The sequence below is a fragment of the Amblyomma americanum genome, chromosome 1, assembly GCF_052857255.1.
Source record: "Amblyomma americanum isolate KBUSLIRL-KWMA chromosome 1, ASM5285725v1, whole genome shotgun sequence".
Classification (NCBI taxonomy): domain Eukaryota; kingdom Metazoa; phylum Arthropoda; class Arachnida; order Ixodida; family Ixodidae; genus Amblyomma; species Amblyomma americanum.
In genome coordinates this window covers 498,036,492-498,060,909 of record NC_135497.1, presented here as the reverse complement: position 1 = coordinate 498,060,909, position 24,418 = coordinate 498,036,492, and the positions used below count along the sequence as shown (strand labels likewise).

General features: G+C 50.4%; 1 protein-coding gene across 4 annotated transcripts in view; it reads right to left on the bottom strand.

The window, feature by feature from the left end:
* Positions 1-24,418, bottom strand: part of LOC144116119 (organic cation transporter protein-like) — a 163,719-nt gene that overhangs the window by 5,646 nt on the left and 133,655 nt on the right. For all 4 annotated transcript variants that reach the window (XM_077650799.1, XM_077650803.1, XM_077650800.1 and 1 more), the window contains exons 8-9: positions 8,852-9,066; positions 3,846-4,030 (exon numbers count right to left, since the gene is read on the bottom strand). In XM_077650799.1, the coding sequence (XP_077506925.1) occupies positions 3,846-4,030; positions 8,852-9,066 (400 nt within the window). The remainder of the gene's footprint in view (positions 1-3,845; positions 4,031-8,851; positions 9,067-24,418) is intronic.

Here is a 24,418-nt window from a genome sequence, read left to right as displayed (position 1 = left end):
CGCACATGTCGACAAGACAGAGATGGTGTGTTCCTCGTTTTATGTCTGCGTTTAGTAAGTGCAAGTGCGTAGCGGTGCGCCATTAAAGATGTGCGACTCAGGAGGCTTCTTGAACAGTTCTGCCCTCGAACTGCTCGTGCGCACAGCCCGCGCCCCGAGCCTTCATCTTAGTCATGTTTGACAGTCGGTACTAACGCACCTTCTATGAAGGCCGACCTGAGCACCTTTGTGATGATGCGATGGAGGGTGCGACAGGGCACCCCCCCCCCCCCCCTAAACATAACGTACGTAAAATTGAGCTCATTGGCGTATACCTGCCGGCCCAGTGCTAGGCATGTTAGTTAAGACAAAGATGGTACCAGCAGGAAGATCCCTTGGAGGCGTTCCAAGACCTGGAGGGGGCTTTTGTTGATCAACGCTTACGACCTCCTCGCGGACTGCCAAATTACGGTCACACCTGCCAGTGGCGTCACTGAGGAGTGCGGGGGGGGGGGGGGGGGTGCGGATCCCACCGGGTGTAGCGCTGAAGGGGGTGCAGCTGTAGTGCGTGGAAAGAGGATTCGGGTTGCTACGGTGAACTTGTAATTTGACAATTCGTGCTCCAAATGTTCCACGTGGCGGTGAAAACGTATTTGCTGTTCATTTTCGGGCCAGTTGAAGGAGAACCTTGGCACGCATATTGATACACGCGTTTTTTTCATGCTAAAACTTCAATTTCGTGCCTAATTATTCAGTCAGTTAACTTTTGCACTAGCATTCCAGACATTCATCCATACCAAAAAACGTTGTCAGTGTCCAATTCTTCATTAATACTCTTTTTGAAGAAAAAACAGCAGTGACTAGTTTTTCTGCCTTTTTTTGCAGGAATAAACTTTTCAAATATTGAAACGACAATGGACGCAAATTCATCTCTCCATGCGCTTCTCTTTCTGGCAGATCGCTGCGGCTGACATGTACCGCGAAAGGCTGCATTCGTAACATCTTATGTTCAATCCCTTTGAAGTCATGCCATTTAGCCTGTGTATTGTAAGAACTTATTTATGGCTGGCAGTATCCTTAAATAATATTACTCGGACCATTTCGAGCGGTAGATGGACGCTTTGAGTGCACCTACTTGTCTGTGCTACCTCGGCGACGTCGTGGCCTCCTCGCATACGTTTTTTGTACACATCGAACGAGTTTCTACTACTGCTGCTCGCCTTCGTCAAGTGAGGCTTCAGCTAAATCCTGCGAAGTGTCAGTTGGGCCACCACCGGCTCACTAATCTTTCCCACGTGGTCGATGCTTTTTAAGCACGACCGGACCCGGGTAAAATCCGCATCCTTACGGACTGCCTTATTCCTTTTTAAAAGGAAGGATATAACGAGGTTTGTCACCCTTTGTTCGCATTTCCGCCATTTCGCTCAACATTTCGCCCACTAACAGAAATCCTCAGGAAAGACGTTCCTTTCACTAGGGCTTGCTTCAGTGCAAACTTTTTCGTCGCTGATCAAGTTGTTGGTCACGCCACCTATTTTAGCCTTTTTTCACGCATCAACCTCTGCTCAAGCTCGCACCAATGCCAGCAGACACGGGGCCAGTGCTGTGCTAGCCAAACAGCAGCACAATCGTGAACTTGTTTTTTCTTACGCGAGCAGCCATCTCTCCGCCGCCGGGCGAAAATACTCCGCCACTGAACTCGATTCTTTGGCGCTTGATTGGGCGCTTGCCGAACACCTCCCTTACACTGATCGGTCGCCGCTTCATATTGGTCACGGAACACCATGCTTTTTGAAGGCCTCCTTTGCTAAAAGATACCATTGGCCAATTAGCTGGTTCAGCTTTGTGCCTGCAAGAGTACTCGTTCACTGCCACATGCAAGTCTAGGCGCCTGCGAAACGACGCGGACTCTTTGTATCGTCAACGTGCTGACTGGAGTGAGGTCACCGTTGATCGTTACCATTGTTAGGCGTTAGGCTTGTTCAACATCGCCGCACAGAACCACGACCTCTATTAAAGGTCGCTCATCGAAAGCCTTGACTCTGCAAACGCGAATGACTCCTGTACGACTATTTGTTCTCCACGATGACACTTTGTATCGCCGCGATGCTTACTCTGGCGGGCCTCAGTTGCTGCTTGCGGTTCCCCAGCGGTTCCGCTCGGCTGTCCTGAAGGAACTGACCTTTCCGCGTGTTGCGTGCGGAGAAGAGCGGTTCTGGCTCTGCGCGCCGCTTGCCTCTAGCACGGCCGCTCGATCGAACGGCCGTGCCTCTAGTTATTCGGCGGCGCCTCTGCAAGTGCCTTCCGCAGTGTTGCTCTAATTAGTATCTCACTAATTAACATGTCTATAGTTTACCCCCTTAATTACCACATCATTACGCTTCAAATTAAGCCAACCTCTACATATCACCCCTCTTGTACGTCAGCCAAGGCAGCGTGCCTATGAGACCTATAGTCGGTAGCGTTCCCGGCAGGCGACCCAAGGGTGGTTCGAAGTACGACTGAAATATATGGAAATTTTTCTTTAAGTGAAATCAATTACTTTACAAATTTAAGTCCTTGTAGGCAAGCGCCAGCATTTGTGTGACATTACAAGTCCTTTTTCAATTATTTTCATTCCAGACATACACGCGTTAAGCGGGTTTTTCGACACAGTGCCACCGGGACAACGCCGGGTCTTCCGCTGAACGGGAGCATTAACGCTGTCGCGTTAAAGACAAAACGGGATCCGTCCCTTCACGCCACAGCAGTCGCCTCGCGGCCCTCCGCTTCCTGCTACAGCGCCACGACCAGGGGCATTTTGACCGCAAAGCGAGCACCTTGTCGCGATGGTCCGCAGCAGAGCAGTTAAATGCCGCACAGAAATGTATCAAGTGCGATACGCACTTTCGTGATTGTGACGGCGAAGTTCATCGTCACTCAGTATACACAAGCAGCGATCGAGCGCCGGAGATACCAGCGCCGCGGTGCGGCCCCGCAGCTGTTTTTTTGAAGGCGATTGCACAAGTCGCTCCATAACGAAAGGAAACAAGTCTGCAAAAGAGAATTTTTTGGTTACTTCTCTATAAAAGTTGTAAATGTCTACTGAATATTATACTCCAAAAGATAAACTAGTTAGAAAACAGCAAAATATGCGATTAGCACACATAATTATTGAGTAATCAATAATAAAATACTCGTACCTTGTTCCCTTTGATATTATTGGGCCCTGTATATAAAAAGAAATTCATGGTATCCTAGAGCATGAAAAACAAAGTCAGAAACCTGATATTTCCAGAAGCCGAGCTTTCCTGCGAACACCCATTCAAAAAAAAAAAAACTGCCTCCAAATCAGGCTGAACACAGCCAGAAAGACCGGACAGTTTCACTTGCCGCAATTTGTCTGATTCAGCGCCAGTTTTTTGTGTTGAAATGCACCAACTAGTCCCCCCCCCCCCCCCCACATGTTCTACTCGAATACCTATTCCCCGTAGTATACCGATCGCAGATAACACGGGAGCCATCCGAGTTAGCGGCTTTTCGTTCACGATGATCACGATTTTCCGCGTTGCCAAGTTGGATCAGATGAAAAAGCCATTTAACGAACACTGCGAGACAGTTTCATTGCGGAATCTTACAGCATCAAAAACTAAACATTGTAGCACTCTTTATTACTTTGAACTATGACAGACCTTAACCTCAGCCTCCATTTAATCCCAAGAAAATTTAATTACGTCATTCTTCTGAACCTTCAGTCTCTTGAAGTGACGCGTCACGCCCTGCTTACAGGCGCTAAGCTTGACTGTGTAAGTATTCTGCTTGCGCTGCGCCGCCGTAAAGTTTTGCTACCTGAGCACTTGGGGAAAGAAACACAGGGAGACCCTCACCAGGTCGCGGAGGAATGGCGCCACCATGGCTCCAAACCGGGAGCAGGTGAGCACACATGCGAAGCCGAAGCTGCGGGCCGACGTCGGGAACACCTCGAGCGCCATGATCCACTTGATGAAGCCCGCATTGAGCGCCAGGAACCTCACCAGCACGTTCGATCCAATCCTCAGCCAGCCGGGACTGTCTGCGCGAATGCGGCGAAGTCAAGCGTAGTTGTTCGGTTCTATACACGACAGCTTGGAAGAAACGTTGCTTGGGGTCTTCTTTTCTGGTCTAAAGCACCGAGAATGTAATACAGACGAACTGAGATATCGCGCCGACCCAGCCCTCTGTGTAGTGCGCGTGGTCGCGAATGGTTAACCGCAGAAGCATTGATCCACACCATGATTAGTTCAATGTTGTCTTTCGAGCAGTACTTTTTTGACAGTGCGTGGATGTTATACTGAAATGGGCACAGTATTAGAAGTGGAAACCACGAACCTGTTTGGACCAATCACCGTTGGCCCAAATGAGGGCGAAAGTACACGATTGCGATGCTAGATTAAAATGGCTGCGCACTGAGCAAGAACCCATGTAGTTGTTCGTCATAGCTGGAAGGCATGTGGCACTCGCAAACCGTGTGACCTTACTGAGGTCGTACCAGTCTTTGTTCTTAGTAGCCGCTCTCCTGCCTCAACTCTAGCCTTTGTAAAAAGTATAATTGCTGCATTGCCTTCAAGTCAGCCTTCACCAAGAGCTGCGCTAGTTCTTTTCGGGAATGTTTGTTAGAAAAGAGCAAGGGTTACACCAGTGGCACAAAAGTGGAGCATGTGCCTTTTGCTCCTGAAGTACAGGGATCGAACCGTGGCGCCACTGTGATTGTGTGCCGTCTAAAAGGAAATAAAATATGTCTCGATGGATTTTGTACCAATAGCTGGAAGAGGCCGGATATCGGCGATCAGAAGTAAGAGGACCAGAGAGTCTGTACTGGAGAAGGCAAAGTTATGGCACTACCACACACCGCACAAACAGCTTTCTGAGAAAGCTATATGGCTTTCCTTTGCAGTCGCAGGGATGCATTTGGGTGGATGCCAATGTGTAAATACTTCCTATTACAAGTTTACTCCACCTTGGCGGCTTCCCCTAAACATTTGACCAAAATTTTGATGGGAAGCGATGCAGATGCATGTTGACTACGTATTTCTGACGCGTGCGCCACCAAAACGCCGTGCGGACGTGATCATCGCCGCTATATTATATGTTTTGTCCGGAGCCTAGCAGTCTATCGTAACTGAGTTTATATGGCGGCAATTTCTTGCGATTACAGTTACAGTTGCGTAACCACCCAAAGAGATATATGGTGCATAAAAGCGAACTGGCGCGAGAGAATCAGACCAATATATGCAAGACAGGTGTGGCGCCAACTTACAACTGAGTTTATTTTGCTCAAACTAAGCTCTTGCTGACACGCAGTGAGAAGCTTTCAGCCCACCTAGTGCTGCTGGCTAATATCACATATTATATGCGTCTCCCTGCATTTCAGCTTTGTTTACATTATCGCACCTACGAGTTCTGGCCGCCTCCACTTGTCCACCGTGACTCCATGACCAGTATCGTACCCATTATCACCTGAATGCTTCCCGCAATCATATCGTTTCCTATGCCCATCAATAGTTCGAGCAAAGACCATAATATAATGTTCTGTTTCTTGACTTCTGAAGAAGGCACAAGCCAAAGTGCTACCCTTTCAAGACAAGTTTTCAATAGACAACAGGAATCATAAGTTTTTCTTTGTTAGATTGTTTCTTTTACAGATATGTGTCATAGATTTTCGTATTAAGCATGAAATCCTTCCAGCTCCCATTGTCGGAGCGCCTGGAATGACCTTGGCGCCAAAACGACGGATAATACGGAGGAGAACTTGACCGAACTTTGTAGGGACTTTCCGCCTGTCCCCTGCTGCCTGCGTGCTAGGCTGCCGCCGGAGCAGCACGTGCGTCAACGACAGCGTTTCCCAACAGTCCTGTGGTGGGCGAAGCCAGGATGCGGCGCGAAGGATCCTATACTACTCTCTGTCCAGCGCCCGAGCAGCGCACGCGCAGTCCTAGCGACGTGTGCGCGATGTGAGAACGCCGCACCTTTTGCGTAATCCTCGTGCCCGCGGCAATACCTTCCTCCGCCCTCACTGTTTACAACGGGTTCAGCGCCGCGACGAAGGATGGCGCCATGGCTCCACACGACACGTTGCACACTCCCGCCTGAGGGACGCTGCAGACGGATGGCTTTGTCTGGCCTCGTAACGAAGTTCAGTCTCTATATGTGCGATGCCGGCACTACAAAACATTTCATGCTTACGTGTACTCTTGAAAACGAGGTAGAGTACATTTTTGCTGCTTGTAGTTTCTTGATGACCCTGTACAGTAGATTCTTTGTTAGTTCACTCCCCTGCTTTGATGTTTTTGCGCTGTAGGTTATGATGCTAATAAGTAAAAAATATCGGGGGCTACAATGACCAATGAGCCCGGCACCGTAAGTGAAAGAAGGGCTCACCGTCGCCTAGTAGTCAGAGCACATGACAGATGTTGTTGTTGTTTGCCTCACAGAATGGCACATACCCACGAGAGGGGTTGGCCATAACCAGGTGGTGACTACTTGTATTGCAAATTGCATGCGGCAAATATAGGAGACCTAAAAAATTGACTGCACCACATAGTGCGGGCAGGAAACTTCTTTCTTTTTCTCGCCCTTCCTAGTATATGCACCACAAATGCGGCAAAGCGCCAGATAGCTGCAGTCACCATGTCCGGCAAATGTGCTGCAGGGGCTGGCAGTCACCGTGGGGCGGGGGTGCACACAAAGGTGGAGTAGAGAGCGTTGGAGTCCCCGAGAGCAGCCACCGGATCGTGGTGGCTATCCTTGACCGAGGGGCGGGGGTATGACGAACCACAGAGGTGGTAGGCGGCTCTCCATACGTGACCGCAAGGTTGCACCGTCAAGCAATCTCTGAACGCTGTGGGCACACAACACACCACAGAGGGGGCGCAGTGCTGAAGGATTGGAATCCTCTAGAGCGGCCGCGAGTTCGTGGAGGATAGCAGCTTATGAACCGTGATGGCGCGTGACACAGCATGCAGGTGAGCCAGACCAGAGGGTTGGAACTGACCAGGGGAGTGCATCACACATCACCGAAGTCGCCCAGCGCTTGTGGCCTGGAGTAGCTTTGCGCGGCTACGAGGTTGTAGCGGCTAGCAGGGCGATGAGGGCGGGGAACATGATGACATGAGCTGCGGGGAAGCCAATATGTAACTTGCACCTCACTTCAGCAGTGCACAAGCTTTGATTTCGAATAGTTTATTCATGGGTGAGGCAGCGACTCGAAACAGCTTGCCGCAAACCACTCATCCCTACCTAACGGAAACTAGAGAGGTCATCAGGGGGAACCGATCGGAGCACAAATTTCGCCAGAAGCTCCCGCATAACTCAGACCATGCGAATGGAGCTCAGTTTGTGTTACAGCCGGCCGGAAGCCTCCTTGAAGGGGCAGTCTAGAACGTATGGAAGCCAACGTGGCTGCACTCCCACACAAGTACTGACCTTGGAACGAAGCAGCTGCGGTCGCGCGGAGCAAAACTTGTTGCTCTGCGGGCCACTCGAGCGCTCTACACGGGATTGATCGCTTCTGTACGCAAAACACGGATAGGTTAATATCCCACGATTTTACAGACCCTTTACATATTTCTCTGGTAGCATCATATTAGGATTTTTATGTGACCAGCTACACTCCAGGTGACAAAAAGGGAACAGCGCACACACAGGACGAAAGAGACGAACGACACAGGTGCTGTCTACTTCGTCTTGTGCTTGTTCTGTTCCTTTTTTTGTCATTTTACACAACTAGCTCACAACAGCGCCCTCGTACACTCCGGGCGATAAGGCTGGGTATGAGAGGCTGTAAGCTAATGTGGCGCAAATTTGGAATATGCGAGTCATAATACCTTAGCATACGCTCAAGAGCAGCCATACGGCTACGAAAGAAAGAGTATGCAGCTTTCACAGAAGCTTCGCAGTTGAATTTCAGTACGTACTTCCAAATGGGCAACGACGTTTCCGTGACTGTGTTTCATTTCTTAGAGTCTTTTTTTCTTGGAAATTTTCAGCGTTGGGTCGCCTTCTAGGTTACGCAGCCCAGGTGTCGTAGTAAATGCCTGGCATTCAAACATCAGATTAGGTGAAGAAAATTTTCTTCAGTCTCATTCGGGTCTGAGCACTGGCTCTACAATTTGTTATGCAGGGTAAAGAATGAATATTTTCTTAAACAGGAGTAGGTTGTTGCAATTATGCGCTGACGCATATGACGGAGTGTCTGTATGCGTTCGTTCAGGAAGTTGCGTTCACGGAAGATTGCATTTGAAAATGTTTACGCAACCTTCTTTATGGCTCATGGGGGTTTAACACCCCAAAGCGACTCAGGGTATGAGGGATGCCGTAGTGAATGGCTCCGGAATAATTTCGACCACCTTGGGATCTTTGACGTTCACTGACATCGCACAACACACGAGCGCCTTAGCGTTTCGCCTCCATCGAAACGCGGCCGCCGCGGTCGGGCTCGAAACCGGCTCCTCCTTATCAGTAGCCGAGCGCCCTAACCACTGAGCCACCGCGGCGACGATGCGCAACCTGCTCTCTGTACAGTCCGCTACAGCTTACGCGTAAAGCATCATGTCTGAATTTGCCGCACGTTGGTGCTGCACACATAATCTCTCTACCAGTAGTCACGTGTGTACTGACTGCGCATTTTGCATGCGATGATCGGCAGTGCATATACATGCTTATGTGCTCGCTATTGTGTGAGTCTCAGAAAGGCCCACAGGATTGAAAAATAAAGAAGTCATGAAACTCTCAGTGGCACATCTGGCTTCTGCCGACGCTTGGATTTGTGCTTGCGGGATTCAGTGTTCTTTACCGTTTTCCCCCATGCTACTGTCCCCGTGAGCTCGCAGCAAAAGCGCGGTGCCAGGAGGCGCACCTTTGGGCAGGAACGGCAGTGGCACGATGGCCAGCGCAGCCAGCAGCAGGAAGAGTGCCTGAGAGCGACGCCGGCTGCATCGGCGCGCCACCCATAGGCCCAGCAGAGCGGCGGGGATCTCGCTGGCCGCAGAGATGGCGTAGTTGAAGTACGGGTTGCCCGGAGCGCTCGTCGACGACAGCACCAGGTTGTAGTAGACGAACGATCCCATGAACCTGCGATGAATTTTAGGACAACGCCTTCTGGCAGCACCCGATTCTCTGTTCCTGAGCTTGAATTTATAAAGAAACGTCATAAAACCAATAGTATGCCTAAAGAAAATAAAATAAATATATACATCTCGACAAGTGCCGACAGGTGTAACGACCTTATTTCGATTGCAAAAGAAAACAGGGGACAGTTGTATATATTACTGGCACTGGTGAATAACAACATTAATCGCTCTCGCACAGGAAACATAACACGCTGAACACATGCCCACCACTATACGCGTTTCGGCCATGTTTTTTTGTAGATTTAGTTTTCAATCTTTTGGTCTCTTTTATCATTAATGTGGCCTTTTATTTACTACGTGACTTTTGGTTTTCTGTATTTTTGATTTGCACCGAGAGGCGACCGGAAACAAAACTTCAGTTTCTTCGCCAAAGCCACCAGCGTGGCGTGGCGCACGAGCTTCGTGCCGAGCAGCCGCCGAGCGGCTGTTGTTGAAGACGCGGCATTGCCCTCCTTCTCGGAGGAAAAACATCGACTCTGTACTTTAAAAAGAAGATAGGAAAAAGAAAAAAAAGAAAATTGAGTAATGCGCGGCACTTAGCCTCTACCTGTCTCGCGATCAGGCTTCATCCGCGCGACACGGGCGATCTCAGGTCTCTGCAGACGGCAGGTAGTCCAGAAAAACCCATCCGGTAGAAGTTCGTAAGTGACGTCAATTAGCCGACGGAGCACTCTCTAGGGACCGAAGCAATGCTTTAATAGTTTCTCTGAAAGCGCGGCATCTATTGGGTGTTCATACTCGCACTCTGTCGTTCGGAGCGAACGTGACCAGTCTGCGGCTGCGGCTGTAACGCCGGGCGCCATGGCCTTGATGGTGCTGGATGTCCAGCCTTGCAAACTGTCGGGCTCCTTCTGCACGAAGAGTGAAGCTCTCGGCGACAATGTCGGGGTCGAGGCCATCATGGGGCAGCGTCGCTTCCGACACTGTCGACAATTCGCGGCCACATAACAGACAGAAGGGCGTCTTCCGCGTGGTCTTTTGTTGCGCAGTGTTGTACGTGGTGGAAGGAAATTCTTAGACGGATGCTCAATGTAAGCATACGCACATGGACAGCATTTCAATGAGAGCTTTGTTAAGACGCTCAGTCAGACCATCCATCTGGGAATGGAAGACTGTTGTTTTCCTGTGAGTAGTGCCACTCAGTCACACGAGGGATTCCAGGAGTTTGGCAGTGAAAGCGGTGCCTCTATCCGTGATAATAAGTGCCAGGGTGACATGCCTCAGGACGATACATTCCACGAAACATTTCCCATGCTTGGTTACTGTGCCTCTCTGAAGTGCCTTGGTTTTAGCGTAGCGCGTTAAGGTTATCGTTGGCGACGATAATCCACCTGTTACCTGAAGATGAAGTTGGGAATGGGTCGAGAACATCCATGTCAACTTGATCAAACGAGACTCTGGACACTTGTACAGGATGTAAAAGTCCAGCTGGTTTGACGGGCGGTGTTTAACGCTGGTGGTAATCGTGGCACGTACACACTTAGTGTCGCACTGTCGCCGCAAGCTTAGACCAGTAATAGCTCCATTGGACCCGAGCCATAGTGAGGGCGTAGCCAAGGTGACTGGCGGTGGGCTCGTCGGGACACGCCTTCAAGATTTCTTCACGGACAATCTCTTGGACGACGAGGAGGTAGTCGCTCCCGGTTGGAGAAAAGTTGATTTTCTACAGTGCGTTGTTGCGCATGCAACAGGACCACTGTTTTCTTGAGAAGGGCCGGGCACCCTCGAATCTCCGGGTCCTCATGCTGCTGGTGGGAAAGAGTTGCTGTATCTACGGCTGCGATTAGAGGAAAGCCCAGTTTTTTGCCTTCGCGTGCAACCTTGACTGGAGACCTTGACAAGCAGTCGGCATCGTTGTGCTGGCGCCCTTATTTGCACACGGTGGCCATGTCAAACTCCTAAAGGCGCAAGCTACAACGCGAAAAGCGCCCAGAGGAGCCCCGTAAGTTCGTCAACCAGCAGAGAGGGTGGCGATCGCATACGACCAGAAGTGCGGGGCTGTACATGTACAGAAAATGAAGTTGGACGATTTTTCTTCCCAAGTTTTATACCATGTATATACGCATAATGTATTTAAATATTTGTTTCTCTTTGCGGCTCTACTTCATTGACCGCTTGTATAATGTATTCTCATATTTTACCTCTCCGCGGATTTTCATAATTTCACGCTGTCATACAAACAAATGACGTTTAAATTAGACGAGAAATGGTTTTACTCTTATCTTGTCCATTTTTTTTTGGTAAACCCGAACCTGCCATGTTCTGCAAGTGTGTGACTAGTGTAGTAATATGCCGTAAAGTGTGATAAGATAGGATAAATATTAATGATAACGTTGCGAATCTGCGGTCTCTAAATCTTCTATGTTGCGTTCCATAGTTTTTAGACCTCGCACCTTAGATGGATGTTGAAAAATTCTTGTTTTTTTTCGCTTGATTTAGTGTTCCATAGTTTTTACATCTCGTGTCTTAGCTGCCATAGTTTTTACATCTCGTGTCTTAGCTGCATGTTGAAAAGTCGTTTCGTTATTTTTTTACGGCTGATTTAGTTTGTTGATACGCTATACCATTACACGCGATTCCGCTGTGTGAGGGGCAACCGCAAGGCAGTGTCGATCAGTGCATAGTTTCCCTATTGAGCTGTGACTAAGGGGCTGATGCGAAGCGTTTTATTTCTCTCACGCCAAAACACAGTTCGTAGCGAGGAAGCCCAGCGTACGCGCGTGTGTTCGCGTTTCTAAAACAGGACATGGAAAGGGGCAAGGGATTAAGAGGGAAGGGTGGAGAAGACGGTGCTACGGCAAACGATGGCCACGGAGGTAGTGAAAAGGGGGAAAAGGTCTGATGAAGAAATAAAAAGCATGGACATCATAAGCTGACGCAGAGGTGGCGAGAAGGCACCGAGGAAAGCCGGCAAGGGTGGCTGCGCTATCGTGGGAGCCCCGTGATTCAAGGGAGATGATACGTGAAGATTGAAAAGCGAGAGACGTTGCCGCGGCGAAAGCTGCGATAGCGAGGAAGAGTGGAGAAGGCTGCGCGTACAATGTGCATGGCCTGACTCGGTCGCACTGGCCTCGACGAGTTACGTCCTCACGTCCTCAGCGGTAAGAGGCGGGCCGCCACTGCGCTTCTCGAAGCAGCTGCCTTTGTGTGCAGTCAGGACAGAGTGGCTGGCCGAAGTTGGAGTGCAACCGCCATGCCACCGAAGCGAGCGTTGGATGGAGAGGTAGAAGTCGCTCGCAAGCCCCTATTGGAAGGATGCCCACGGTGTTTCAATTTTTATTACCTCGCACTAGGGCGCTAACGACTTAGAGGTTGAGCTTCTTGCGGTGTCTGTGCACCCCGCGGTGTCAGTAACATCTACTGTGTGAACACAGATCGCGTGGCTCTTAATAGCGTCAAAGTTGTATGACGATGACGCGTGTAAGTTACTTGCAATGTGTCCTGTTCCCCGAGACACTCCTGCACGATCTGCGTCGCGCGTCCATTCCTACTCGTGCCTTATTAATACCGGCGAAGCTTCCCTGAATTTCATGTCTCGGCTTCCAAAATCAGTCTCAACCGCCGCACTGTCTCCGCTGAACTAAAATGTAGCTCCTTTCTTATTGTTTAGTCAACGCGAAGAGTACTAACTATAACTTATCCGCCTGAAGTGTGGTTTTGCATGGAAATGGCAAGAACCGGCGCTAGGAGGTACGTCGGAAAGTCGGGCTTTACACCTCATACAACAATATACTCCACACACAACGACTGCAGCACATGAGCCTCTTTCGCAATCTCGCCAAACTAACACAACAGCACAAGGATCAGGCAGGAAGCGCACTTATTTCATACCTGGCAGTAATGCGACATCCACACACGATCAGGAATTGGCCACACCAAGCTCACACCAATTAGTCAGGGCCATCTCCTACCACCAACCGCTACATTTCCGTGATCCGTCGTACATCATGAGCCAACTTGCCCCAAAGCAAGCGCTGCTAAAAATGAGGTCTGCTGTCCTGACAGGCAAAATGTCTCAGTGTGGCATGCGGAGACACTAGAAAATTGACTCTGGCTCTTCTTGTACAGCATCGCGAACTTGTCGACGACCGTTTCATCCCGAGATACAAAACAACTGTTAGGCCTCGCTTGATTTGTCGTGAGCTCGGGTTCGTGTCATGAAACCGGCGAGATTCTACGAACCAGCTTCAACGGGCCCCGTATGCTTAAATTTTGGGAGTTGCAAATATCATATGAGCTACATTTGCCATACATTACCAGCAGCAACACGCGCACTGACCCGATGTCATTATCTATTGCAGAAGAACGTATATTACACATCAACAATGCGCTGTTTCTATCATACTAACTACTGCAGCCTTGTATAGTAAATTTCAACGAAAGCCAATGCCACCAAACTACACCCGCCGAAACAAAACAATGTAATCAGACAGGTGGAAAACGCGGCTTACTTTCTTTCAGCGACACCTGCATTTGAAAAATACATTGTACTTCAGTGCTTGAGTAATGGCTCCATTATGTCTCTTATGATATTATTCTATCCTTAATGCCTAACCAAGACATGTACTATGGCGCCGAGGCGTGATTCCTGAAAAGTTTGCGCGATAACTACAAAATCGAGACTTTGAGTCTGACTTTTCACACATCCTTAATAAATTAAAAAACCGCGCGGAAATTCACACAAAAGTACGTTCAACTGCTTTTCCTAAATATGGAGTAAGATACTGCTGTATGCAGCTACAACTAGATTGCTCATTCTGCCTTAGTGATCCGGCCTGGAGGCATAACTTCTCTCGAGCCAATGGGCGAGTTTTATGATCGACGAGGCATTTTGGTCCCATGAAGCTTCTAATACTGTCCCATTAAAAATTTCCTACATTGACTTCATGGGATGCGACACTGCCTCTGCGCAAAGACTGCCCCCGCCTAAAGACCGAGCGGGCGGTACTGAAGCAAATGGTGCGAGACCATTCTACGCACAAAGAAGCCGCCGCAAAGGTGCGACAACGTCGTTCGCGCCGCCGAAGGTCGTCAAAGAAAGCAGTCACATTTGAGAAGAATGCCCCAAACGCAACTGCAGCTTATCCGCCTCCAAAATCCGTACCAAGGGAGCCCGGCGCTTGGTGATGCTGGACCTGTTGCCTCAGATGCAACTTGGCCACCACTGCCAAAGCCTTCTACGCCTACAGTGTCAGGGATGGTGGCGCACTCAGGGCAGTGTGCAGCGCCAAGACTGATCCAGCCAACAGGTACGATCAAGTTCATGGCCCAGATATGCAAGTGATTGCAATGCTAACCTCACTAATGAATGCCATGCTTGCTCTGCTTTCCAGACTACGCACGCCAGCAGCAAAAAGCGCACTTCAAGTGCTGGACGCGCTCCATCCAGTTCTTGCCGCTCTGCAGTAGAAAGCATCATGGGTCCTTCGGACCTGTCTTTTCAAAAGAAAGTCAAGCAAGCTTTCATTTTCCAATGAAATGCTCGTGGACTCCAGTCCCGGATTTACGATTTACGGCACTACGTCTACGAGAATAACTTCCCCATTCTTGTGATTTGTGAACCGAAGACCGCGGCAATTTTGCGAATATCCGGTTACGAGGTATTTGCATCACCCACGCGCAACAAATACAGCAAAGTCATCGTCTACATTCGACATGAACTTACATATGTGTAACCTTCAGTTCCTCCGAACGAAGACAATCAGTACGTTTGCCTGACAGTGAAGAGCCGAGACCTGACGTTAACGCTACTGGCGGTGTACTTGGCGCCATCAAGTCGTTTCGAAGCCAGAAGGTTGAGTGGTTTGATGGCAGCTACACCTGCTCCGTGGGTCATTATGGGTGACTTCAATGCTCAACACACCATGTGGGGAGGCGTTAGGATGGACGTTAGGGGAAGACAGCTTGTGTCCTTCGCCTCTGTCCATGACCTCCAGTGCCTTAATGACGGAAGCCCTACCTATATTTGAGGGGTGACTTATAGCAGCTGCTTGGACTTGACTTTCGTTTCACAGTGCTTTACCAACAGCGTCCGGTGGTTTTCGGATGTAGAAATCCATGGCAGCGACCATATCCCAACCTATCTGATTATTACCGGCCATTCTACATTTTCCGCAGGCTCGTGTAGGCAGCGCATTGACTGGACAGTTTTTAAATTACTTATGGAGGCTGCTTGCACAGAGGGCTTCTCTACCGGTCTTGAACAAAAAATTAAGGAGGCCATGGAACATGCCACCTGCCCCTTTAACCTTGTCGCTAACTACACCGATTTTGACTTCGAATTGCAGCGACTACGATCACAACGGCGCAGGGCAGAGCGCAGATACCGGCGCACAAAGTCGCGCCTAGACCTAAGAGATGCTAGGCGCATACAGAAGAAGATTCAGCGCAGAATTCAGGCACTACAAACACAACGCTGGAGGACATTTTGCCAAACACTTGATCCACGGAAGCCTTTGTCACGCGTTTGGGGCGTAATTCGCGGTCTTCGCACGTCCCCTCAACAGTGCTACCCGTTCAAATCCGTAGCGCTCCACCAAAAACGCAGTGTGGTTGAGGTAGCCGAAGATTTCTGCTCAAGAAAAACAGGCCCTCCGAACCCAGGCGCAACGCTCGGATGGATGGACTATTCTCCATGGAAGAACTTGATGCTGCGCTGGCTTGTTGTAGAAGGTCATCATCACCAGGGCCCTATGGTGTGACGTACTCCGCACTTGCCAACCTTGGCCAAGAAGCTCGACGGGCTCTTTTGTACATTTATAACAAGTCATGGACTGCTGGCATAGTTCCTCATGATTGGAAGACCAGTCGTCTGGTTCCACTTCTTAAACCGGGGAAATAACCGCTTGACCTTTCGTCATACCATCCAACTGCACTCGCCAGCTACGTCGGCAAAGTCGTGGAAAGAATGCTGCTCACACGCGTGGAATGGTACTTGGAGCGATATCAGATTTATCCAACCTTCATGTCTGGGCTCCGACGTGGCCGCTCTTCTATCGACAACGTGGTTGACCTTGTAACGTCGGTGCAACACAGCAAAAGTTTGAAAACATTGACCGTGGCATTGTTTTTGGATATCAAGGCCGAGTACGACAACGTAACGCATCAGGCCATTTTGGACGCAATGGAAGCTGCTGAGATCGGAGGCCGCACGTTCAGCTAGATACGCAGCTATTTATTAGAGAGGTCGTTTTTTGTCCTGACTGCGGACGGACCAACGTCCTTACACCGAAATTCGCTCGGAATCCCTCAGGGTGGAGTGCTGAGCCCAGTTCTCTTCAACCTTGCTCTCACCGCCCTGGTCGACATATTGCCTCAATCTGCTCAGATCTCTGCATATGCAGATGATATCTGTATTTGGGCATCAGGGGTGACCCGTCCTCAAGTTCGTGCAAGACTTCAAAAAGGCGGCATCGATATTGACATCTTATTTTCGATTGCAGGGCCTGAAGATTTCGGCCGAAAAGTGTTCACTTGTGGCATTCACACGCAAAATAATGTCACTCTACGCCATTCGCATTAATGGTGAAGCCATTCCCTATGAGAGAAGCCACAGATTCCTTGGTGTTGTCATCGACAGGAACCTCTCGTGGAGTCCACATATCTACGACATGAGAAAGAGACTAATTGCGATTGTCCACGTCCTCTCCTTCCTCGGGGGAAAGTCCTGGGGCGCATCAGTGCGCTCTATGCTGCAACTGTACCGTTCCCTATTTCTGGGCTACATGCGGTACAGTCTTCCGGTATTCAGTTCCATTAGAAAGACAAATATCAAGACTCTTCAAAGTGTGCAAGCGCAAGCTCTCCGTCTCTGCCTTGGACTGCCTAAATGTGCACCAACAGCAGCAACTGTTCTTGTTGCCCGGGAACCTCCTGTTACTACATACATTGCTGTTGAAACCATGAGAAGACATATTCGGCACCTCACACGGGTTCCCTGTCATCACCTCGCAACACTCTCAATAATTAGGCCGCGTACTGCATTCGCCAAAGTCATTGAAGCCCATCGCGCATATCTTCCATCGGAGTTCACCCCTGCGTCAAGACCGTGCTCACCCTTATGGTGTCTTCATGAACCTCAGGTTCACCTCTATATTCCTGGAATTACGAATAAAGCTGGTGTATCACTACCCGCTCTCAAACAACTGACATTGAATCACCTGCATTCTTACCACAGTCACCGCATACATGTTTACACAGATGGATCAGTTCACTCGACCAGTTCTGTGGGGTCGGTGGTGATACCGGCCAGATCCATCTTCATGAAAGTGAAGACGACCTATCCAACATCTTCAACTCTTGCGGAACTCGCAGCCTTACGGGCTGCGGTAGAGTTCATCAGTCAAGAACCTCCACTTGACTGGACGGTTTTCATCGACTCTAAAGGAGCCCTTCAAGCCCTGCAAGCTGCGCTACGCCGCGGGTCGCAGGAACAACTTGCGAAAATCGCAACTATCGCTTCGTTTGGCAGAGTGGCGGCAAAGTTCTCGTTAGACAGAAAGAAGGTGACACAGACATTGCTATCAAGTCTAAAAATGACTTGATGACGCTTGCATAAGTGTTTCTACAAGTGTCGCGACCTATTTATGCTTATTACTCCTGACAAACTCCTGACAAAAGTCGCATCTTGGTAGTAAGCGTCTCAAAGGTTTAAAGGCTTTTCATTTGAATATTCAGTCTGCCAGAAATAAACATCAGTATTTAGATTTGTTTTTTGATAGTATTGGTTTTTCGTTTGATGTCATTATTGTGATGACCCCCATAATGCGCAGGTCCACACGGGACGGAGAGGCAAAGAGACACCGTATGGCTCAGTTTAAACAAACAGGTATATTCAATAATTACACATGATGAAGATTATACATCAGAGGCTGGGGCGTCCGAGCTTACGTGCCGACGACTTCATGGGGGCGATGGAGTGGCTCCGGAGTTGGGCTCGAGCGGTTGCTGGCAGAAGCTGCACGCTGACGGGTTTCGGCGCTGAAGGCCCTCTTGGCAAACGATGTCGTCCTGAGCGTGCTTGCAGTAGAATTTCAATAGTCGTCCGTTTCTTCGAGGATGGTTCACAAACCCTTCCTCTAGTGTCGTTCGGCTTGGAGGATGAACAGGAGGCGAGCTTGTAGATGATGACAGCAGAGCATAATTTTACAACATACATATACAGAGAGTTAAACTGGAAAAAGCAGAACTGAATTTACAAAAGAACAAACTTTGCACTTCTTTACTCATCGACCGGGCAGGTTAGTGCCTAAGTAGCATCACATTACATGCTAAGCATGGAGCCCCAGCTCAGACTGAACTGCATCCGTTTACATGCGCTTTTAAGCACTTGATTAACAAAGGACTAAGGGCGGTCATTTCCAGTGGCCCGCCCAAAGCATCAATTCTCCAATCCAAAATAACATGCGAGATGGGGACCACCCCTTGGGCTGGGCTTAGCCTCGACCCCAGAGTCTGTTAACAATACAAACTAAATAAACAACAAAAACGCCACCACTCTCTCTCAAGTGAGAGTATACACAGGCTCTCTCTTCGGAGCTAATTCACTAGCGCCTGTCTTTCCACATTCTTGGCGAGTACTGCCTGTCCGCCATGACAGGTGTCCGTCGCGGCCCTTCTGGGAAGCTGTGGGTGCCTTCCCGGCGATAGCCCACGACAAAGGGGGGGAGGGAAAGAATGTCGTCTTCGCGGTTTCGCATAGCGTCGGCTGTGGTACGGCGCGCTCTGGCCCGCTGACAGCTCCCCTGTCCTGGAATGCAACCGGAAATTGGGGAGGACAAAGCCTGTTTCCCCGGGGCGGCGGCGGGACCGGTTTTTCCGGTCGTCACTCAAAGAGCATGGCTGGGCAATTGATGATGCCGCTGTCACGGTTCCCCGTCTACGCTGCGCCGTCGAACGTGGATCCTCGTATCACACACGGAATGTCACACTCGCTCACCCTCCAGAAGAATGTTCTCCGAACATTTGAGTCCACGCAGCTCCCCTTGTCTTTCTGAATCGCCTCGCACAGTGCGTCCGACAAAACACTTTTCGCTGCATTCAACACCACTGCACAACACCATATGCCTCCGCTGTCAATACTGGCGTCTCCAGGGGCAGCACTGATCTTCTTTTACAGATAAACATGAAACTCAGCACCCAAGCCTCTCCTTTCTAGTCCAAACTGGACGAAAATAAATTTACCACAGTTACAAAGGAGCCCCCACTTCTAGCACGATCACGGCACAGACAAAAATATAGATAACGAAAGGAAGTAGGGCAGGTTCTGCATGCGCTCCGCATGCTCTCCTGTGCAGGTGTTACTTAATGACAGAAAGGTTTAACTACCAACTCCGATAACTTAACACATAAGCACATAGCAATGTTATGAGCTGCGGCATTACACAATTCTAACCAGTTCACAACTCCGCTCTGTTTACGCCATTAGTCCGACTTAGCTTTCCGATTTCGCAGCGGATATCGGCCTTCATGAGTCATACTAAGTAAGTCTGTGCCCCTTTGTCTGCTTTGGGACTCGCGAGGGCTCGTGGCAGGAGCCTCTCCTGGCGTTATCTGCGCGGCAACCTCGCGCGCTTCTTCTTCTAGCAATGCATGAAGTAAATCCGGTGGCATTCCGGCCGTCACCTCGGGCGCCTGCCGAACAAATGCAGGAGAGGGCGTTTCTTGCGAACTATCTGCGCGCTCCGCTTCACTTCTGTCCCCATCAAAATCCGCGCTTTCCCTTTCCTCATTTCGTGAATACTGAACCGGTGCCGACTTGAGGCGATTTGCGTGTATCCTTATCAAACGCCGGTTCACGTCTCGGACTCTGAAGTTTACCGGAGAAAGCTTCTCGACAACCTCGCACGGTCCTCTCCACTTCGTCTGGAACTTACGAGCTAGCCCAATCTGCCTTTGGCAGTTTTCAATGTACACGCTGTCCCCCACATCAAACGGCGCGTCTCTAGCACTGCGATCGTGCACCTCCTTCCTGCGCTTCGCCGCTTTCTTTAAGGACTCCTTTGCGATGTCCCTCGCCACTTGCAAGCGCGATTCTAGCTCAACCTTATAGTCGTCCAGTGAAGCGTATGGGACACGACGGGGGCCCTCTGGCACTTCACTAGGCTGATCCGGGTCTCGGCCGTAGAGAAGAAAGAATGGCGATTCGCCCGTGCTCTCGTGTGCTGCGGAATTGTAGGCAAACATTGCATACGGGAGCCACAAGTCCCAGTCCCGCTGGTCGCGCGAAACAAAATGCGACAGGAACCCGGCCACGGTTTGGTTCAGTCGCTCCACCGCGCCGTTGCAAGCCGGATGGTACGGTGTTGTCTGCTTCTTAGCGATCTTAAGCAGCTCGCAAACTCTCCTCATTAGCTGCGACACGAAGTTCGTTCCCCGATCTGTCAAGAGTTGCCTCGGGGGTCCATGTCGGAGCACGATCTGTTCGACAAATGCTCTTGCAACCGTGTCTGCCTTCTGATCTGGGAGTGCTACCGCTTCCGCGTATTTTGAAAGGTGGTCGACAAATACTAAAATGTACTTGTTTCCGGAAGTGGTCGTGGGCAATGGGCCCATTATGTCCATACCTGTCCGCTCGAAGGGAGCCGAAACCTCAGGGAACGGCTGAATTGGAGCTGGTCTTCGTCCCTTGGGTGTTTTTCTTTCGAGACAGGAATGACACTTCGCACAGTAGTCTCTAACATCCTGTCGCATGCCACTCCAAAAGTACAAACGCTCCACACGCCTGCGTGTCTTCGCTACGCCAAAATGACCGGCGCATGGCGCATCGTGAAACGCGCGAAGAACCCTTTCTGTCCACGACCGAGGTATGACGACTCTCTCCCAAGCGGTTTTCTCTGGTCTCCCTTTCCTGGTTGGCCTCGTGCGCCGACACAGGGTGCCGTCTTTGTCAATGAAATAACCTAGCTGTTCGGGATGAGACGGTGCGCCCTCTAAGCTTTCGATTATTCGCTTCAGGTCAGGATCTTTGCACTGCTCTGTGCGTAATTCGGCGGGGTCGACTACGGGGACAAACTCTTCTATAGCTGCCACGGCAGCTGTGCGGCTGAGTGCATCAGCGTTCAGATGTGTCTTTCCTGACTTGTGCTCAACTTCAAAGCAGTATTCCTGCAGGTGTAGATTCCATCTAGCGAGTCGCGAGCTAGGGTCCCTGACACTCATCACCCATTTCAGAGGATGGCAGTCTGTGACTAGCTTGAATTTGCGGCCGTAAAGGTAGCATCTGAAGTGCTTTACTGCCCAGACAACGGCGAGGCACTCCCTTTCCGTAGCTCCGTACTTTTGCTCTGTGGGGCTCAACTGTCGGCTAGCAAAAGCAACGGGATGTTCTTTGCCCTCGATAACCTGAGATAGCACGGCACCAACTGCGAACTTTGACGCATCTGTGGCCATAACGAAGGGCAAACTAAAATCCGGGTGGCGTAACAGCGGTGCACTCATTAGCTTCCTTTTCAGGGCCCCAAAAGCATTCTCCGCGTTTTCGTCCCAACGAAAGGCGACATTTTTGGCTGTTAAGGCGGTGAGCGGCTTAGCGATCTTGGCGAACTCCTCTATGTGCCTTCGGTAGTAACCGATCAGGCCGAGAAACTGCCGGACCTGGCGGACGCTAGTCGGGGATGGAAAATCCGAGACACACCTTAGTTTCTCAGGGTCCGGTCGCACGCCGTCAGCTGAAACAACGTGCCCGAGGTATTTCACCTCGTTTTTGAGGAATTGGCACTTAGAGGGCTTCAGTTTGAGACCCGCTGCTCTTAGTCGCACCAAAACCTGCTCAATATCGCGCAAATGGTTATCAAAACTGCCACTGTATATGATAATGTCATCCATATACACGAAGCACAGCCTCCCTAGAAGACCTGCCAGGATAACATCAGCGGTTCTCTGCCAGACAGCAGGGCTGTTGGCCAGACCCATCGGCATTCTTTTCCATTCATAGTGCCCTGAGGGCGTGTTGAATGCCGTTTTCTCGGCATCTGCCGGATCCATTGCTATCTGCCAGAATCCCGCCGCCATGTCCACTACCGTGAAGTACCTGGCAGAGCCCAGCTGAGAAAGCGTCTCCTGTATATTGGGGATGGGGTATGGATCGATGCGAGTTACGGCATTTAGTTTGCGGTAGTCCACTACCAATCGATACGAGCCATCTGGCTTTTCCACCAATAGTGCTGGTGCTCCCCAGGGTGACTTTGAGTGTTCGACAATGCCGCGATCAATCAGGTCCTGCACCTGCCGCTCCATCTCCTCACGTTGGGAGTAAGGAATCCTGTACGCACGCTGGTAAACGGGCGATGAAGTGCCGGTTTCTATCCTGTGCTTTATAACGCCACAGCAGCCCAAATCCAGGTTGGACGCGGCGAATACCTCCGAGTAGTCGTTCAGCAAACCAGCCAGAGCCTCCCTCTCCCTGGATTTTACGTGAGAAAGATCGAACGACACCTTTGGAGCAGCCGAAGGACTAGCATGCTCTACAGTTGCGAGTAACGTATCGGTGGGCTCACGTTGCTCTATCGCAGAGGTGAAGAAAGCCAATGTTTTGTTCTTGGGAAGGCTCAGTGGCTGCTGGCTACAGTTAACCACCCGTAGGGGCACTCTGTGGGCGTCATTAACTGTCACGAGGCACGCGGCTGCCTTCAGGCCATTGCTGAGAGAGTCGACCGGCTCAAGCACTCCCACGGCGCCGCTCTCTACATCTGAAGGCACAAACGCGTACAAAATGTGCTCCGACCAAGGAAGGACGACCGCCTCCTCGACCAGCCTGACGGCAACCCGCGAATATACCTTCTCCAATGATCCCACTGTTTGACGGGTGTCAATATCGGTAATGCGAATCTCAGCCCCTCTCCTGTTCAAAAACGGAACTTTTGATCCGCCCGCATTAACCTCTTCCTCAGAGAATGAAACTACTACTTTCCCTTTTCTCAAAAAATCCTGCCCTAATATACCTGACACTCCGTTTGGCAGAGACACCGTGTCCGGGCATACGTAGCAGGGGTGCTCCAATGCAATTCCGCCGAGAGAGAAGTGTAACCGGTAGAGTCCACTTATGCCAAGAGGATCCCCCGTTATGCCTACAAATTTGGTTGCCATACCACCAGACGCTTCCAACACCTCGCGGTCCCCCTTCCTTCGAAGCGTGTTAAAACTGCTCTCCTTAAGCAATGTCACCTTTGACCCCGTATCTATCAACAATTCCATACAACAACCATTTAACTTGCAACGCACAACAGGGCATGCCTCGTCGGCCACACAAACTACCACCACCTCATCATCTACTGCTCCCTCCCCACGCTCCTCAGGCTGGGGAGGACTAACTAGTTTTTTGACTCGGTATCTGGAGCCCCGCTGTAGGCTTGCTTAGGGCGTGTCTCGCCTGCTTCTCTTTGTGGCTCCCCACGGCGCACGTTTTGGCAGAACCTGGCGATGTGTCCGCGATCCTGGCAAGCGAAGCATACGATTTCTTCAAAATCTCGCATACCGCGCCTGTAGCTTTGTGGCGGTCTCCGGTTTCCAGCGAATGGGCGCTGTTGAGCGCGCGCTTCAACCTGGCGTTCTACCTGCTGAGTTAGCAGCTGTTCCAAGCGATCTAACCGCTCTGTCAAGAGAGCAACCTCAGGGTTGAGCACCGCTCTCTCTATGACGCGTACTCTCGCTGCGGCTGTCGTTAACGCCTCATTTCGTTCCTCATCCAATGCGGCCTCCACGGCTTGGTCGAAATTGCTCGGCTTGCGCGAGAGCACGAACCGGCGCACGGGGTCTTGCAGACCAGCCACGAACAAAGCGGTCATTTCCTCTTTAAGTATATCCTCCGCGTATTTCTTCCTTAACTGGTCTCCTTCCTCCTCCCTGCTTAACGTATCGCGTGCTAGGCGCTGAAGCCGCGACGCAAATGTTCGCACGTCCTCCCCTACCATCTGTCCGGCGTCACGGAACCTCTGTACCCGCACGTGACGTGGTTCAGTGTCGAAATGCTCAAACGCGAGCTTCTTAAATTCCGCAAATGATTTTGTGGATTTTACTTTTTCGTCTCGCCAGGCAAAATCATGAGCAGCTCCTGCCATCTTACACCTCGCCATTCCCAGCATTTGAGCATCGGACCATCCCCCCATTTTCCCAATCTCTTCTAGCATGGAAAAGAAATCGCAGATTGGAACCCCTGTCTTATCTCCCGTAAACGTCGGAATGACGCTTCCTAATGCCAGCATGCTTGCTCCGAGCGACGGCTGTGGAGTGGGAGCTCCCTCAGATACAGTCATTTTTTTTTTCAAGCCCTCCAGTGCCTCAAGCCTCTCAAATGG